General features: G+C 38.8%; 1 protein-coding gene and 1 long non-coding RNA gene across 2 annotated transcripts; one reads left to right on the top strand and one right to left on the bottom strand.

The window, feature by feature from the left end:
* The first annotated feature begins 432 nt into the window (after nt 1–432).
* On the top strand, nt 433–18861 carry MMP23B (matrix metallopeptidase 23B). The gene is made up of 8 exons (XM_064730806.1): nt 433–729; nt 4922–5031; nt 9630–9769; nt 11227–11394; nt 12334–12498; nt 14887–14997; nt 16512–16638; nt 17796–18861. Exons 1-8 carry the CDS (start codon nt 562–564, stop codon nt 17968–17970), a joined length of 1164 nt encoding a protein of 387 aa, XP_064586876.1. The 5' UTR covers nt 433–561; the 3' UTR covers nt 17971–18861.
* On the bottom strand, nt 11389–17460 carry LOC135456739 (uncharacterized). Its single transcript, XR_010442602.1, has 4 exons — nt 17313–17460; nt 16029–16144; nt 12351–12616; nt 11389–11681 (listed from the first exon to the last, which is right to left on the bottom strand). It is a non-coding gene; the product is annotated as an uncharacterized LOC135456739 (long non-coding RNA).
* Nucleotides 18862–19931: the final 1070 nt, after the last annotated feature.

The following is a 19931-nucleotide window of genomic DNA, read 5'->3' on the forward strand; positions in this document are numbered from 1 at the left end:
TGTGGGAGTTTCTCATCCCCCTGAGCGCTTTCCCAGAATTTCATTTTTCACCCAGGCCAGCTGTGACAAATGACAGCGGAGCATCCCCAGCCGCGCATTCCAAGGGGCTGATTCCCCTGCATTCCTCTCGCTGCGCTCTCCCCCGGTTTAATTTGAGTTTTCCCCTCGTTACACCAAGCTGAGAGCGGCAGATTGGCCCTGGGCTGCTCACAGAGTTAAAGAGAGGAGTTCGTGTCCAGCCCAGCTTGTTTCACTTTGCTGCTGCTCCCGGGCCAGCCCCAATTTCAGCTGCAGTAACTCGATCCCACTTGGCAGAGCCTGAGAGAATCTTTGGCACATTGCAAAGAGGCTTAATGTAAAGTCTGCTCTTTTTTTTTTCCTTTAAAAAAATTTTTTTTTTTTTTTTTTTTTTTTTTTTTAGGGCAGTTTGAAACTCTGGTTGTGTGCACAGCTCTGGCAGCAGCTGCTCACCAATGCGAGCTCCAGGATCACAAACGCTTTGTGTGCAGGGAATGTCCTGAGTGCCCGAGCCCGGAATCGCCTCCGGAGCCCGGGGAGGGCATGGCCGGGGCTGGGCCGCTCCCTGCGGGCGGCAGAGGCGCCCCCGGCCCGGGGCAGCAGCGGAGCCGGGGCCGCAGGGCCTCGCTGGGGATGCTGTGCCTGCTCCCCATCCTGGCCGCGCTGGCAGCGCCGCAAATCCCAGCTGGAGCTGCGGGGCAGGAAACGCAGGTGAGCAGGAGGAGGAGGAGGAGGAGGAGGAGGAGGAAGGGTCTGAGTGAGCCCCAAATGCCTGGGAGCGGAGGGGGGGTCCAAGAGAGGCGCAGGTGTGCTCTGGTTGGAGGCTGAAACCGAAATATCTGCGTGTCTGAAGGTCTGAATATCTAAAGGTCTAAGTGCCTAAATAGATAGACAAATGTCTGATCTAAATGGATAAATGTGTCCAATAGGTCTGTGGGTAAATAGATCTAAATAGATAAATAGATCTAAATAGATAAATGGATCTATAGACAAATAGATCTAAACAGACCTGAATAGATACAAATAGATCAAAATAGATAAATAGCTAAATAGATAAATGTCTAAATAGATAAATAGATCTATAGACAAATAGATCTAAACAGACCTGAATAGAAACAAATAGATCAAAATAGATCATTATCTAAATAGATAAATAGATCTATAGACAAATAGATCTAAACAGAACTGAATAGATACAAATAGATCAAAATAGATAAATAGATAAATAGATCTCAATAGATCTATGGACAAATAGATCTAAACATAACTGAATAGATACAAATAGATAAAAATAGATAAATAGCTAAATAGATAAATGTCTAAATAGATAAATAGATCTATAGACAAATAGATCTAAACAGAACTGAATAGATACAAATAGATAAATAGCTAAATAGATAAATGTCTAAATAGATAAATAGATCTCAATAGATCAAAATAGACAAATATCTTAATAGATGAATGTCTAAATATCTAGTCTCAATAGATAAGTAGATCTATAGACAAATGGATCTAAGCAGACTTGAATAGAAACAAATAGATCAAAATAGATAAATATCTTAATAGAGAAATGTCTAAATAATCTAAATAGATAAATAGATCTCAATAGATCTATGGACAAATAGATCTAAACAGAACTGAATAGATCTAAACAAACCTAAATAGATAAGAATCTTAATAAATGTCTAAATATCTAATCTCAATAGATAAATAGATCTCAATAGATCTAGAGACAAATAGATCTAAGTAGATAAGTATCTAAACAGATAAATATCTAAATGTCTAAGCTAAATAAATAAATAGATCTCAATAGGTCTGTAGAAAATAGATCTAAATAGATCTCAATAGATCTAAATAGATCTGAAGTATCTGAACAGATAAATGTTTAAATGTCAAATATTTTAATTTTAAAGAGAGCAGAGCCCAGGCAGGAGGGTTGGGCTCAGCCCTGCAGCTCCTCTGATCAGCAGTGATTGATGCTCTGCTTTGCATTTTAAGCAGAAGTCACACATTATTTTCATTTTTTCCCTTTGTCTGTTCAGCCCTAATGGCCTGAAGCTTTGATTCTCAGCAGTTATAGAAAATAAAGCCATTTTTCACCGGTGGGTGCAGTTTTCCCTGCAGGAGGAGGAGCCAGCGGGCGCTTCCTGGCTGGGATTGTTCTGTGCTGGGACTGGGGCTGGGAGAGCTCAGGGCTCCCCCTGGGCTGGAATTGAATTATTTACATTAAATAGAACAAATAATATGGAATGTAATATATAATATACCATAAAATGTATAATACATAGTATGAATATAACAAAACATAACAATATATAATGTATATTATGTATAATATATGTATAATATATATTATATATTATACATATATTACATTATTGCATTACATTACATATTACATTACGTATTATATCATGCAATGTATAATATATATAATATATAATATATAATATATAACATAATATAAAATATATTATATATAATGTATATAGTATATAGTATATAGTATGTAGTATATAGTATAATATATAATATATTATACATTATAATAATAATGTTTTATAAAATATATAATAGCTAATTTATATATTGTATATAGTATGTTATATGTATTATATATTATGTATTATATATTATATTTTATATTTTATATTATATACATAATGTAGATAATATAGAATATATATCTATTATATTCTATCTAATGTATCTAACATATATAAAATATATAATATTATATAGCTACATTGTATTTAATTAATATATTAATATATTAGTATATATAATATATATTGTATATTAAATATATAATATTTTTGCAAAAGAACTGTCCTCACAAAGCTGCTGCTGGTCTCAGCTGCAGGAAAATCTGAAATTTCTCCTTGGAGGAGAGGAAAATGCTGAGATTTGGTCAAGGAGAGGGAAATGGGGCTGCCAGCCACGGGCAGGAGATTTTTCCAGCCTTTCGAGCCATGGAAAGTTCCTGTGCTCTCCAGGCCCTGGTGACACCGGGGATGTGCTTTGGCCACTGCCTTGGTGCCTCTGCAGCCCAATTTTCAATGTTTTACCCCAAAAAAGGGGAGACAGAGCTGGAAAACTTCCCAAAAAACCCGGATTGGGTTCCATTCATTCCCGTCCAGGTTCCACAAGGCTTTTCCAGCTGAGCCAGAGGTGTCACTGCCAATTCCTGGAGCTCCTGGGCTGCTCCGGGCCTTGGGGGCATTTCGGGGCTGCTGCACAAGGAGCTCCCTGTTCAGGCACTGCTCACACTCACTCTGGGCACGGGTGGAGGAAATGAGAACTTTCCAGGCAGAGCTGCAGCCCTGGCAGGGCCGGGAGCCTCCCGAGGGCTCAGCCCCGCGCTCCAGGAGGAGAGGGGATGGCTGGGATGGTGCAGGGATGGTGCAGGGATGGGGCAGGGATGGGGCAGGGATGGTCTGGGATGGTTTGGGATGTTCTGGGATGAGGCAGGGCTGGTTTGGGATGAGGCAGGGCTGGCTGGGATGGGGCAGGGCTGGTCTGGGATGGTTTGGGATGAGGCAGGGCTGGTTTGGGATGATGCAGGGATGTTTTAGGATGTTTTGGGCTGGTTTGAGATGTTTGTCACTGGTTTGAGATGTTTTTCACTGGTTTGGGATGGTTTGGGATGGGGCAGGGCTGGTCTGGGATGGTTTGGGTTGGTTTGAGATGTTTTTCACTGGTTTGGGATGTTTTCGGGTGATGCAGGGCTGGTTTGGGATGGTTTGGAATGTTCTGGGATGATGCAGGGCTGGTTTGGGATGTTTTGGGTTGATGCAGGGATGTTTTAGGATGTTTTGGGTTGGTTTGAGATGTTTTTCACTGGTTTGGGATGGTTTGGGGTGATGCAGGGATGGTTTGGAATGTTTTGGTTTGGTCTGGGATGGTTTGGAATGCTCTGGGATGATGCAGGGCTGGTTTGGGATGGTTTGGCTGTTTTGGGCTGGTCTGGAATGTTTTGGGCTGGTTAGGGATGTTTTGGGCTGGTTTGGGATGTTTTGGGCTGGTTTGGGATGATGCAGGGATGTTTTAGGATGTTTTGGGTTGGTTTGAGATGTTTTTCACTGGTTTGGGCTGGTTTGGGATGTTTTGGGCTGGTTTGGGATGATGCAGGGCTGGTTTGGGATGTTTTAGGATGTTTTGGGTTGGTTTGAGATGTTTTTCACTGGTTTGGGATGTTTTCGGGTGATGCAGGGCTGGTTTGGGATGATGCAGGGATGTTTTAGGATGTTTTGGGTTGGTTTGAGATGTTTTTCTCTGGTTTGGGATGTTTTGGGCTGGTTTGGGGATGTTTTAGGATCTTTTGGGCTGGTCTCATCCCCTGGATCCCCCTCAGGCAGAGCCGGAGCTGCTCCCAGCCCAGGTTTTGCTCCATGGAGGTTTTTATTCTGCAGAACAGAGGCTTTTAGAGAATGAATTGGGATTTACTAAAGGCCTTCAAGAGGTGCCCCTTGGGCAGTGAAAAACCTCTGAGGGTTTTCAGAAACCTCTGGTTTCTGAGTGGATGATGGTCACAGGTTTTTCACACAATTGAAATTTGGCCCATTTACCTATCAGGGGTTAATCCTCCAATTGCAGCTTCAGGTAATGAAGTCATTTACCCCAATTCTCCCCCGAAATTTAATTTTATACTTTTATTTATGCTTTTATTTATACTTTTCAGAGCCTGAGGCTGTGGGGTGTCCTTGGATCTCAGGCCTGGAGGAATTGTTGTGTCTGACAAAATGTGCAAACACTGACTAAGACTTTGTTATGGAATTCAGAGTGATGCAGTGCAGCATTTGAGAAATAAAGGCTAAATAAATATAAAGAATAAAGGATAAATATAAAGGCTGAATCTCTCAGCTGTCCTGGAGTGTGTGCCATGCCGTGTTCTGTCTTTAAGGAAGATGTGCCAGGCCCGGCCGTGCCCAGCCCAGCCCCTGCCCAGCGCAGCCGGCGCTACACCCTGACCCCCGGGCGCCTGCGCTGGGACCACTTCAACCTCACCTACAGGTAAGGACGGAGCGGCCCCAAAACCATCCTGGGGCGGCCCCAAAACCATCCTGGGGCAGCCCCAAAACCATCCTGGGGCGGCCCCAAAACCATCCTGGGGCGGCCCCAAAACCATCCTGGGGCAGCCCCAAAACCATCCTGGGGCAGCCCCAAAACCATCCTGGGGCGGCCCCAAAACCATCCTGGGCCTGGATTTTCCTGATCTATCCAAAACCATCCTGGGCCTGGATTTTCCTCATCTATCTAAAATCAGCCTGGGGCCTGGATTTTCCTGATCTATCCAAAACCATCCTGAGACCTTCTCCTGCGCTGTTTAAAATCATCCTGGGAGCTTCTCCTGCTCTTTCCAGTGCTTTTGGGTCTTGGCCCTGTGGTTTTTGTAAGAATCTGCTGCTGGGATACAATACAATACAATACAATACAATACAATACAATACATACAATACAATACAATACAATACAAACAATACAATACAAAATACAATACAATACAATACCATACAATACAAAATACAATACAATACAAAATACAATACAATACAATACCACACAATACAATACAAAATACAATACAATACAAACAATACAATACAATACCACACAATACAATACAATACAATACAAAATACAATACAATACAAACAATACAATACAATACACAATACAATACAATACAAAATACAATACAATACAATACCACACAATACAATACAATACAAAATACAATACAATACAAACAATGCAATACAATACAAACAATACAATACAAACAATACAATACAATACCACACAAAATACAATACATACAATACAATACAATACAAAATACAATACCAACAATACAATACAATACCACACAATACAATACAATACAAAACACAATACAATACAATACAATACAATACAATACAATACAATACAAACAATACAATACAATACAATACAAACAATACAATACAATACAATACAATACCACACAATACAATACAAACAATACAATACAAAATACAATACAATACAATACAAAATACAATACAATACAAAATACAATACAATACAATACCACACAATACAATACAATACAATACAATACAATACAATACAATACAATACAATACAATACAAACAATACAATACAATACAATACAATACAATACAACACAATACAATACCACACAATACAATACAATACAATACAATACAAAATACAATACAATACAATACCACACAATACAACACGATACAATACAACACAATACAATACAATACAATACAATACAAGCCTTCTGAAAACATTGATCAGATCCATAATCCCTTCATAAAATAATAAATTATCCTTCTAAGAACATGGAGTCAGATGTTCTATATTGTATTCTAAGAACATGGAGTCAGATTCATTCCTTCCTGCCAGGGGGCACTTCAAGAATACCCCAGGGTGCGCTGTGTGTCCCTGCTGTGCTCTTTTATAGAATAACTTTTATATTATATAATATAATAAAAGAATAAATGATCCTTCTAAGAGCATGGAGTCAGATGTTGTATATTGTATTCTAAGAGCATGGAGTCAGATTCAGCGTTCCTGCCTGCCAGGGGGCACCTGATAAACACCCCAGGTGTGCTCTCTGTCCCTGCTCTGTTCTTTTATATAATAACTGGAATGGAATGGAATGGAATGGAATGGAATGGAATGGAATGGAATGGAATGGAATAGAATAGAATAGAATAGAATAGAATAGAATAGAATAGAATAGAATAGAATAGAATAGAATAGAATAGAATAGAATAGAATAGAATAGAATAGAATGAAGAATAAAAGGAAGAATGAGAATTAGAATTGAAGAGAAAACAAAAAAGAATAGAATAGAATAGAATAGAATAGAATAGAATAGAATAGAATAGAATAGAATAGAATAGAATAGAATAGAATAGAATAGAATAGAATAGAATAAAAAATAAGAGGAAGACTGAGACCTAGAATTGAAACCAAAAATGAATAGAATAGAATAGAATAGAATAGAATAGAATAGAATAGAATAGAATAGAATAGAATAGAATAGAATAGAATAGAATAGAATAGAATAGAATAGAATAAAAAATAAGAGGAAGACTGAGAACTGGAATTGTAACCAAAAATGAATAGAATAGAATAGAATAGAATAGAATAGAATAGAATAGAATAGAATAGAATAGAATAGAATAGAATGAAGAATAAGAGGAAGACTGAGAACTAGAATTGAAAACAAAAATGAATAGAATAGAATAGAATAGAATAGAATAGAATAGAATAGAATAGAATAGAATAGAATAGAATAGAATAGAATAGAATAGAATAGAATAGAATAAAAAATAAGAGGAAGACTGAGAACTAGAATTGAAACCAAAAATGAATAGAATAGAATAGAATAGAATAGAATAGAATAGAATAGAATAGAATAGAATAGAATAGAATAGAATAGAATAGAATAGAATAAAAAATAAGAGGAAGACTGAGAACTGGAATTGTAACCAAAAATGAATAGAATAGAATAGAATAGAATAGAATAGAATAGAATAGAATAGAATAGAATAGAATAGAATAGAATAGAATAGAATAGAATAGAATAGAATAGAATAGAATAGAATGAAGAATAAGAGGAAGACTGAAAATTAGAATTGAAAACAAGAATGAATAGAATAGAATAGAATAGAATAGAATAGAATAGAATAGAATAGAATAGAATAGAATAGAATAGAATAGAATAGAATAGAATAAAGAATAAGAGGAAGATTGAGAACTAGAATTTAGGAGAAAACAAAAATGAAAGAATAGAATAGAATAGAATAGAATAGAATAGAATAGAATAGAATAGAATAGAATAGAATAGAATAGAATAGAATAGAATAGAATAGAATGAAAAATAAGAGGAAGACTGAGAATTAGAATTGAAACCAAAAATGAATAGAATAGAATAGAATAGAATAGAATAGAATAGAATAGAATAGAATAGAATAGAATAGAATAGAATAGAATAGAATAGAATGAAGAATAAGAGGAAGACTGAGAACTGGAATTGAAACAAAAAATGAATAGAATAGAATAGAATAGAATAGAATAGAATAGAATAGATAGAATAGAATAGAATAGAATAGAATAGAATAGAATAAAAAATAAGAGGAAGACTGAGACCTAGAATTGAAACCAAAAATGAATAGAATAGAATGGAATAGAATAGAATAGAATAGAATAGAATAGAATAGAATAGAATAGAATAGAATAGAATAGAATAGAATAGAATAGAATAGAAAATAAGAGGAAGACTGAGAACTGGAATTGTAACCAAAAATGAATAGAATAGAATAGAATAGAATAGAATAGAATAGAATAGAATAGAATAGAATAGAATAGAATAGAATAGAATAGAATAGAATAGAATAGAATGAAGAATAAGAGGAAGACTGAGAACTGGAATTGAAACAAAAAATGAATAGAATAGAATAGAATAGAATAGAATAGAATAGAATAGAATAGAATAGAATAGAATAGAATAGAATAGAATAGAATAGAATAGAATGAAGAATAAGAGGAAGATTGAGAACTAGAATTTAGGAGAAAACAAAAATGAAAGAATAGAATAGAATAGAATAGAATAGAATAGAATAGAATAGAATAGAATAGAATAGAATAGAATAGAATAGAATAGAATAGAATAGAATAGAATGAAAAATAAGAAGAAGACTGAGAATTGGAATTGAAACCAAAAATGAATAGAATAGAATAGACTAGACTAGAATAGAATAGAATAGAATAGAATAGAATAGAATAGAATAGAATAGAATAGAATGAAAAATAAGAGGAAGACTGAGAACTAGAATTGAAACCAAAAATGAATAGAATAGAATAGAATAGAATAGAATAGAATAGAATAGAATAGAATAGAATAGAATAGAATAGAATAGAATAGAATAGAATAAAAAATAAGAGGAAGACTGAGAATTAGAATTGAAAACAAAAATGAATAGAATAGAATAGAATAGAATAGAATAGAATAGAATAGAATAGAATAGAATAGAATAGAATAGAATAGAATAGAATAAAAAATAAGAGGAAGACTGAGAACTAGAATTGAAACTAAAAATGAATAGAATAGAATAGAATAGAATAGAATAGAATAGAATAGAATAGAATAGAATAGAATAGAATAGAATAGAATAGAATAGAATAGAATAGAATAGAATGAAGAATAAAGAGGAAGCCTGAAAATTAGAATTGAAAACAAGAATGAATAGAATAGAATAGAATAGAATAGAATAGACTAGACTAGACTAGAATAGAATAGAATAGAATAGAATAGAATAGAATAGAATGAATAATAAGAGGAAGACTGAGAATTAGGATTGGAAACGATTATGAATAGAATGGAATAGAGTATAATAGAATAATAAATTAGCCTTCTGAGAAGCTGAAGCCAATGCATCATTCCTCCCTGCCCCTGATAAGGACCCCGGCTGTGCTGTGTGTCCCTGCTGTGTAACACAATACAATGCAATAACTCAGCCTTCCAAGCCCACGGAGTCAGATCCCCTGCCTGCCCCGCTGCCCCGTGTCCGTGTGTCCGCAGGATCCTGTCCTTCCCGCGGCACCTGCTGAGCGCCAGGGCCACGCGCCGCGGGCTGGCGGCCGCGTTCCGCATGTGGAGCGAGGTGTCCCCGTTCAGCTTCAGGGAGGTGCCCCCCGAGCTGCCCAGCGACCTCACCATCGGTGAGTGCCCTGCCGGGGGCAATTCCAGGCTGAAATGCAGGAGCTGGGGGCGGGAGAGCCAGCCTGGGCCGGGTGGGTGCTTGGGTCAACTTTGGGCTTCCTTTGCCTTTAGCCAGGCAAAAAAAAAAATTTTATTCTCCGGGAAATATTAAATGTCACAATTAACACTGGTTGTGAAGCTTCAGGCATTTGCCAGGAATGAACCCTCAAATTCTGCTCCTGGGATCCCACAGGTGGGGAAAGCCACAGGAGAATAAGAATAAGAATAAGAATAAGAATAAGAATAAAGAATAAGAATAAGAATAAGAATAAGAATAAGAATAAGAATGAGAATAAGAATGAAAATAAGAATAAGAAAGAAAGAATAAAAAAGAATGAGAATAAGAATGAATGAGAATAAGAATGAAAATAAGAATAAGAATGAGAAAATAGAATAGGAATAGGAATAAGAATAAGAATGAGAATAAGAAAGAAAGAACGAGAACAAGAATGAAAATAAGAATAAGAATGAAAATAAGAATGAGAATGAGAAAAAGAATAAGAAAATAGAATAAGAATAAGAATAAGAATAAGAATAAGAATAAGAATAAGAAAGAAAGAATAAGAAAGAATGAGAATAAGAATGAATGAGAATAAGAATGAAAATAAGAATGAGAATGAGAAAAAGAATAAGAATGAGAAAATAGAATAGGAATAGGAATAAGAATAAGAATGAGAATAAGAAAGAAAGAATGAGAATAAGAATGAAAATAAGAATAAGAATGAAAATAAGAATGAGAATGAGAAAAAGAATAAGAATGAGAAAATAGAATAGGAATAAGAATAAGAATAAGAATAAGAATAAGAATAAGAATAAGAATAAGAATAAGAATAAGAATAAGAATAAGAATAAGAATAAGAATGAGAAAGAAAGAATGAGAATAAGAAAGAATGAGAATAAGAATGAAAATAAGAATAAGAATGAGAAAAAGAATAAGAATAAGAATAAGAATAAGAATAAGAATAAGAATAAGAATAAGAATAAGAATAAGAATAAGAATAAGAATAAGAATAAGAATAAGAATCCACAGGTGAGGAAAGCCACAGAACAAGAATCCACATTTTTCTCATGTTCTCATGGAGATTTTTTGTGGATGACATTTTTTGATGACATTTCTGTGGATGACAAATTTTTTTGAAGATTTTTTTTGTGGGTAGTCTTAGGGATTGGTTGTTGGTTTGATGTGATTTTTCTGCAACTGTTTTTTGACTAAGCTTTTGGGACTACCTAATTTTTTTATTTATTTAAGGGGTTATTGATTTACTTAAATGGGATTGTAAGTCGTTTGTTTTGAGGTGGTGAGTGCTGCAGTGCTATGAGGATTGGACGAAGCGTTTTGAGCCATTTTTGAGGATTTCCCTGTGTGCCCTGAGCCCCAGGGGCACAGCAAACCCTGCAGCTGCTGCTTTTCCCTCAGGTTTCTACCCCATCAACCACACGGACTGCCTGCAGTCCCTGAGCCACCACTGCTTCGACGGCACCACGGGCGAGCTGGCCCACGCCTTCTTCCCGCCCCACGGCGAAATCCACTTCGACGACCACGAGTACTGGATCCTGGGCAACACCAGGTTCAGCTGGAAGAAAGGTGAGCACAGAGGAGCTGGGTTTGGAGTTCAGCCTGGGATGGGCCTGAGCTGAGAAAGCGGCAGTAGGAATTTTGTTGTGGGGTTGGAAGTTGTTGTTCCTCTGCCCTGAGCTCCAGCTGAGTGGTGGAAATTCCATTTCTTGCTGGAATCAGTGAAATTGTTGGATAGTTCAGCCTCATCCTTCTGTTAAAATCCATGTGTTGGATGCTGCCAAGAGGCTTCAGTGCTCAAACCTTGGTGCTCCAGAGCAGCTCTCTGGTTAAAATCTGAGACATCTGTGCAGAATCTGGAAAATGGAACAGTTAAAATCTGAGATATTAGTACAGAATCTGGAAATCTGAGATATTGGTACAGAATCTGGAAAATGGAACAGTTAAAATCTGAGATATCTGTGCAGAATCTGGAGAATGGAACAGTTAAAATCTGAGATATCTGTGCAGAATCTGGAAAATGGAACAGTTAAAATCTGAGATGTCTGTACAGAATCTGGAGAATGGAACAGTTAAAATCTGAGATATCTGGAAAATGGAACAGTTAAAATCTGAGATATCTGTACAGAATCTGGAAAATGGAACAGTTAAAATCTGAGATATCTGTACAGAATCTGGAAAATGGAACAGTTAAAATCTGAGATATCTGTACAGAATCTGGAAAATGGAACAGTTAAAATCTGAGACATTGGTACAGAATCTGGAAAATGGAACAGTTAAAATCTGAGACATTGGTACAGAATCTGGAAAATGGAACAGTTAAAATCTGAGATGTCTGTACAGAATATAGAAAATGGAAAAGCCAAAGCTGAGTGAGGCACCAGCACAGAATGGAACACCAGAACCGCCAGCCCTGCGGCGCCAGAGGTTTGCTGTGGTTTCAGAGCAGGGTGTGAGGCTGCTGCCCACCAGCCCCAGGTGTTTCTCCCCTCTCTCCCCTCTCCCCAGGAGTGTGGCTCACTGACCTGGTGCACGTGGCCGCCCACGAGATCGGGCACGCCCTGGGCCTGATGCACTCGCTGAACCCCCGCGCGCTGATGCACATCAACGCCACGCTGACGGGCAGGAAGAGCATTTCCCAGGACGAGGTGTGGGGCATCCACAGGCTCTACGGTGAGACCCCAACCCAACCCTGACCCTCAGCTGGGCAGGGCTTGCCCCAGACGGGAGCTGGGTGCTGGGGGGCAGTGCTGGTGCCACAGCCCAGCTCGGGCTCCTGTAGCGTGGACATCTGAAATGAGGAGGAGCATTGCTATCAGAAGGCTAATTAATGACTTTGTTATGCTATATTAATCTATATTATATTACATTCTATCTAAATTGAATCTGCCAAGCACTCAACTGCCCAGAATCTGGTGATTGTCACCCTCAGTCCACACACACACACACCAGGCCCTCACAGGCCAAGGAAACAAAACTGTCACTGTGGGTAAATAATCTCCATATTGCATTCTGCTTTTGCACAAACACACGAGATAAGAACATTCTTGGGAAGAATTGTGCCTTGCTTTTCTCTGTGAAGAGAAATGTGGGGCTGCACACCTGGCCCTGATAGGCCAAGGAAACAAAACCCCATCACTGTGGGTAAACAATCTCCACATTGCATTCTACTTTTGCACAAACACAGGCACAGCAAATGAGATAAGAATTGTTTTTCCTTCCTCTGAGGTTCAGAGAATGCAAAACCCAGAAATATTCTTAGGAAGAATTGTGCCTTGCTTTTCTCTGTGAAGAGAAATGTGGGGCTACACACTTAACCCTGACAGGCCAAGGAAACAAAACCCCATCACTGTGGGTAAATAATCTCCATATTGCATTCTACTTTTGCACAAACACAGAAAATAGTAATAATTGCTTTTCCTTTCTCTGAGGTTCAGAGAATGCAAAACTCAGAAATATTCTTGGGAAGAATTGTGCCTTGCTTTTCTCTGTGAAGAGAAATTTTGGGGCTGCACACTTTGCCCTGACAGGCCAAGGAACCAAACACCATCACTGTGGGTAAAAAAATTCCACATTGCATTCTACTTTTGCACAAATACAGGCACAGCAAATGAGATAAGAACATTCTTGGGAAGAATCATGCCTTGCTTTTCTCTGTGAAGAGAAATGTGGGGCTGCACACTTGGCCCTGACAGGCCAAGGAAACAAAACCCCATCCCTGTGGGTAAACAATCTCCATATTGCATTCTACTTTTGCACAAACACAGAAATTAATAATAATTGCTTTTCCTTTCTCTGAGGTTCAGAGAATGCAAAACTGAGAAATATTCTTGGGAAGAATTGTGCCTTGCTTTTCTCTGTGAAGAGAAATGTGGGGCTGCACACTTGGCCCTGAACCAAGGAACTAAAGCACCATCACTGTGGGTAAACAATCTCCATATTGCATTCTACCTTTGCACAAACACAGGCACAGCAAATGAGATAAGAATATTCTTAGGAAGAATCATGCCTTGCTTTTCTCTGTGAAGAGAAATTTTGGGCTGCACACTTTGTCCTGACAGGCCAAGGAAACAAAGCCCCATCACTGTGGGTAAATAATCTCCATATTGCATTCTACTTTTGCACAAACACAGAAAATAGTAATAATTGCTTTTCCTTTCTCTGAGGTTCAGAGAACGCAAAACTCAGAAATATTATTGGGAAGAATTGTGCCTTGTTTTTCTCTGTGAAGAGAAATGTGGGGCTGCACACTTCGCCCTGATAGGCCAAGGAACCAAACACCACCACTGTGGGTAAAAAAATTCCACATTGCATTCTACTTTTGCACAAACACAGAAAATAATAATAATAATTGCTTTTCCTTTCTCTGAGGTTCAGAGAATGCAAAACTCAGAAATATTCTTGGGAAGAACTGGGCCTTGCTTTTCTCTGTGAAGAGAAATGTGGGGCTGCACACTTCGCCCTGATAGGCCAAGGAAACAAAACCCCATCACTGTGGGTAAACAATCTCCACATTGCATTCTACTTTTGCACAAACACAGAAAATAATAATAATTGCTTTTCCTTTCTCTGAGGTTCAGAGAACGCAAAACTCAGAAATATTATTGGGAAGAATTGTGCCTTGTTTTTCTCTGTGAAGAGAAATGTGGGGCTGCACACTTCGCCCTGATAGGCCAAGGAACCAAACACCACCACTGTGGGTAAAAAAATTCCACATTGCATTCTACTTTTGCACAAACACACAGGCACAGCAAACGAGATAAAAATATTATTGGGAAGAATTGTGCCTTGCTTTTCTCTGTGAAGAGAAATTTTGGGCTACACACTTGGCCCTGACAGGCCAAGGAACTAAAGCACCATCCCTGTGGGTAAACAATCTCCACATTGCATTCTACCTTTGCACAAACACAGGCACAGCAAATGAGATAAGAGTTGTTGTTCCTTTCTCTGAGGTTCAGAGAATGCAAAACCCAGAAATATTCTTGTGAAATGTGGGGACCCTCCCCATCCCAGCCCCACCTTGCTCCCTCAGCCTCCCCAGCAGCTCCTGTCCCGTTCCAGGCTGCAAGGACAGGTTGCCCATGTGCCCAGGCTGGGCCAGGAAAGGATTCTGTGAGCAGCGCAGGAAGCTGATGAAGAAACACTGCCCGGCCTCCTGCGACTTCTGCTACGGTACCGGGGCTGGGGAGGGGGGAAAGTGCACAGGGAGGGGGGAAAATGCACAGGGAAAAGGGAAAAGTGCACAGGGAAAAGGGAAAAGTGCACAGGGAAAAGGGAAAAGTGCACAGGGAAAAGGGAAAAGTGCACAGGGAGGGGGTAAAAATACACAGAGAAAAGGGAAAAGTGCAAAGGAAGAGGTAAAAGTGCACAGGGAGGGGGAAAAATACACAGGGAAAAGGGAAAAGTGCACAGGGATGGGGTAAAAGTGCACAGGGAAAAGGGAAAAGTGCAAAGGAAGAGGTAAAAGTGCACAGGGAGGGGGTAAAAATACACAGGGAAAGGGAAAAGTGCACAGGGAAAAGGGAAAAGTGCACAGGGAGAGGGAAAAGTGCAAAGGAAGAGGGAAAAGTGCACAGGGAGAGGTAAAAATGCACAGAGAAGAGGGAAAAATACACAGGGAAAAGGGAAAAGTGCACAGGGAAAGGGAAAAGTGCACAGGGAAAAGTGCACAGGGAAAAGTGCAAAGGAAGAGGTAAAAGTGCACAGGGAGGGGGTAAAAATACACAGGGAAAAGGGAAAAGTGCACAGGGAAAAGGGAAAAATGCACAGGGAGGGGGTAAAAATACACAGGGAAAAGTACACAGGAAGAGGGAAAAGTGCACAGGGAAGGGTAAAAGTGCAAAGTGCCCAGGGAGGAGGGAGAAGTGAGGTTGGAACAGGCAAAATCTTCATTCACACCAGGGATCAGGGACACAACTGATCCAGCTCCGAGCAGCACAACAGAGATGGAGTTTGTGTATCTGAGTGCAGATCCAGGCCTGGAATGAGGAATAATTCCATATTTATGGAGTGGAAGATGAAATTCCTGGCTGGAATTGAATTCCTGTCTTTAGCTGAGGCAGGGAGAGGGGCTGCAGGGATGGGGTGAAACAGAAACATCCCCAGCACGGCTGGATGGAGCCGCTCCCAGAAAGGTGATTAATGCAGGCTGTTAATTACCTTAATACAGGCTGTTAATTGCCTTAATACAGGCTGTTAATTACCTTAATACAGGCTGTTAATCACCTTCTCCAGCCCCAGCTTATGGATCCAGGTAAGGAACTCATGCAGGGCAAGCTGCTGCAGCTGGGGCAGATAAATTGAGCTCAGATAAAAAATGCTGGAATAAAAAAATGAATTAAAAATATCCCTTAGGATATCCTGGATAACCAGTGCCTCTTCAGCACAGAGGGGTTTTGTTTTGGGGGCCACATAAATGAAAAATTCAATTAGATAATTACAAATTCCACAGGCTTTTCACACACTGGACTCTTCACATCCTCTTCCACAGCTGTGAAAGGAACAAACTGATTTTTATCACCCCACAAAGTTTTTATCTTTGCACATCAATCGTGTTGTTTGTCCATCCAAGAATTGCTCAGCCAGAGGAGGCACTTGGAAATTAATACTTTTAAACCTGCTTAAATGATGATTTTGTGAAAGGGTTTTGGGGTGAACTGCTGCCATTTCCTTCTCTCCCTGCCCAGAATTCCCATTTCCAACGGTGCCCCCCACTCTGCCCCCACCAAGGACCAAAACCAAGACGGTTTCTGAGGGCAGGAACGTCACCTTCCGCTGCGGGCAGAAAATCACCCACAAAAAAGGCAAAGTGCAGTAAGTGCTGAGCTCACAGGCACCAAAACCCAGCAGGAAAATCATAAACATAGGGGGAAGGAAAATGGAGTTTATAATCTGGAGCTCAAGGTGGATAAAATCCAATTTTATATATATTTTATATATATATTTTATATATATATATATATGTGTGTGTGTGTATATATATATATATAAAATATATAGCACAAAGCTAATTCCTACTATCAAACTGAATTCCCTAGCTTGAATATTTATATTCTTTAAATTCTGAAAAATAGGAATAAAATTTTTATATATTTATATTAAAACATATTTTATATATATATAATATAATAATTATATAATATATAAAGATAATATACTAATATCTATAAATATAATAACAATAATGATATACTAACATAACAATTATATACTATAAATAGATATAAAACAATTATATATACTGTATATATTATATATACTGTATATGTTATATATACTATAAATATATACTATATATAACAATTATATATACATTATATATATAATTTTTATAATTTTATTTTTTATATTTATGTATTATATTTTAATGTATTTATATTTTTATAATTTTATTTTTAGTATTTTAATATTTTTAAATTTTCTTTTAAAAATATAAATATTTATATTCTTTATATTCTACAAAAAAACCCTGTAAAATTTAAATTTACCTTTTCAAGTTTTAATTAGTTGGTTGTTACTGAAGCATGAACAGGTTCTGGATGTATCCAAAATTTAGGTTGGTTCAAATCCATGAGGACCCAAATTCCCATCAACTTTCAGAGATTCAAATTCCAAAATGACTCATGGTTATGATTATTAATAATTATGCACCTGAAATAAAGAGTAAAACTCAGTTTTGTTTTGTAGTCTCTACTCTACACTTATTCAGCAAAATTTATTGGTAGAAATAACTAATATTAGTAGAAGTAACTAATAATATTGCTATTAGAAATACTATTAGAATCAACTATTAATTGCTATTAGAAATAACTAATATTAGTAGAAGTAACTAATAATATTGCTATTAGAAATAACGAATATTCTGTAATAACTGTATTTTTATTAGAAATAACGAATATTCTGTAATAACTATATTTTTATTAGAAATAACGAATATCCATATTTACCTTCCATCCTTTTTCTTCTGCCAGCTGGTACAAAGACAAGGAACTTCTGGAATATTCCTACCCAGGCTATCTGTCCCTCAACGAGGATCACATGAGCATCATTGCCAATGCAATTAATGAGGGCACTTACACTTGCATCGTGAAGAAAAAAGAAAGAATCCTCACTACTTATTCCTGGAGGATCCGACTGAAGCACTGAGCCAGCCCTGGCTTCAGCTCCTGCTCCCGTTTCCAGCTGGGTTTTTTTGGCATTTTTGATTTATCTCCAACAGAATTCTCTGTTGCAGAATTCTCTGTAACTGAATTCTTCATCGGTGCTTTGGTACCCGGGACTGGTTATGGAATACCAAACTCTTCCAGATTTCTTTGAATGATAAAGAATTTATCAACTATTTGCTGTACAGAGAATTAAAAACCTTTTTTTTTTTGTAAGAAAAGTGTCAGATGGAGCTGTGAGAGCTGCTGCAAACCAGCCCTGGGACAGTGGGGTGGCAGGAAAAGGACAAGTTTAACACTCTGAGTGTTTTCCTGCTGTTTTTACACAACAAATGACTCTGCTAAGCCTTAATTTACTTTTCTTTCACTTCTCAGGAGGATGAGCTCACACAAACCCTGATTTGCTCCTCGTTCCAACACGTTCAGCTCAAGCATCCACAGAACAGCTCTTACCCCGAGTGGGTTCCTGTGGTTTGAGGGTTTTCCTCTCACCCCAGGAGGAATTTCTTGCTCAGAGCTTGAGCCCTGAGGGGTTTGGGCTGCTCAGTTTGGCAATTAAGGGGTCTGAGCTGCTCAGAATTTGGTAATTAAGGGGTTTGGGCTGCTCAGTTTGGTAATTAAGGGGTCTGAGCTGCTCAGAATTTGGTAATTGGCAATTAAGGGATCTGAGCTGCTCAGGATTTGGTAATTAAGGGGTTTGGGCTGCTCAGAATTTGGTAATTAAGGGATCCGAGCTGCTCAGAATTTGGTAATTGGCAATTAAGGGATCTGAGCTGCTCAGAATTTGGTAATTAAGGGATCTGAGCTGCTCAGAATTTGGTAATTAAGGGATCTGAGCTGCTCAGAATTTGGTAATTAAGGGATCTGAGCTGCTCAGAATTTGGTAATTAAGGGGTTTGGGCTGCTCAGAATTTGGTAATTAAGGGGTTTGAGCTGCCCAGAGTTTGGTAATTAAGGGATCTGAGCTGCTCAGAATTTGGTAATTAAGGGGTTTGGGCTGCTCAGAATTTGGTAATTAAGGGGTTTGAGCTGCCCAGAGTTTGGTAATTAAGGGTCTGCACTGCCCAGTTTGATAATTAAGGGGTCTGAGCTGCCCAGTTTGGTAATTAAGGGGTCTGAGGTGCCCAGTTTGATAATTAAGGGTCTGCAGTGCTCAGTTTGGTAATTAAGGGGTCTGAGCTGCCCAGTTTGGTTCTTTAAGGGTCTGCACTGCTCAGAGCTTGGTCCTTGAAGAGTTTGAGCTGCCCAATTTGGTCCTTGAGGGGTCTGCACTGCTCAGTTTGGCTCTTTAAGGATCTGCACTGCTCAGAGTTTGGTAATTAAGGGGTCTGAGCTGCCCAATTTGGTTATTGAGGGGTCTGAGCTGCCCAGAGTTTGGTAATTAAGGGGTCTGCACTGCTCAGTTTGGTAATTAAGGGGTCTGCACTGCCCAGTTTGGTCCTTGAGGGGTCTGAGCTGCCCAGAGTTTGGTAATTAAGGGGTCTGCACTGCTCAGTTTGGTTCTTTAAGGATCTGCACTGCTCAGAGTTTGATCCTCACGGGGTCTGCACTGCTCAGTTTGATAATTAAGGGTCTGCACTGCCCGGTTTGGTAATGAAGGGCCAGAGCCCTGAGCGCGGTGGGCCCGGGGCGATTCCCTCCCTCGGGATGGGGACCCTGCCCCACACAGCTGCAGAGGAGCAGCTCCGTGTCATGGCCAAACCATGCACTGGGGTCAAGCTTTGATCCTGCCCAGCCTCCCTGCACTCCTGGGGAAGCTTCTGGAACCAGCAGTGTTCAGCTGTTCCTCCTCAGGCTGAGGGGAGCACAGAACAGCCAGGCTGCGTTTCCAGCTCAGCACAGGCACGGCCCAGCTGCTGTGCTGTGTTCTTAAGTTTGTTAGTTGCTCTTCTATTTTCTGTATGGTTTCTTCTTTTCTCAGGCTACTCTGTCAGTTAGGTTGCT

The sequence above is a fragment of the Zonotrichia leucophrys genome, chromosome 21 (assembly GCF_028769735.1).
Source record: "Zonotrichia leucophrys gambelii isolate GWCS_2022_RI chromosome 21, RI_Zleu_2.0, whole genome shotgun sequence".
Taxonomy (NCBI): Eukaryota; Metazoa; Chordata; class Aves; order Passeriformes; family Passerellidae; genus Zonotrichia; species Zonotrichia leucophrys.

What these genes read in the sequence shown, in the direction of transcription:
- MMP23B (XM_064730806.1), top strand. Translation starts at nt 562, where the DNA reads ATGGCCGGGGCTGGGCCGCTCCCTGCGGGCGGCAGAGGCGCCCCCGGC. An exon ending in CTGCGGGGCAGGAAACGCAG is followed by an intron (nt 730 to 4,921) that starts GTGAGCAGGAGG and finishes TCTGTCTTTAAG; the next exon opens with GAAGATGTGCCAGGCCCGGC. An exon ending in CAGGTTCAGCTGGAAGAAAG is followed by an intron (nt 11,395 to 12,333) that starts GTGAGCACAGAG and finishes CCCTCTCCCCAG; the next exon opens with GAGTGTGGCTCACTGACCTG.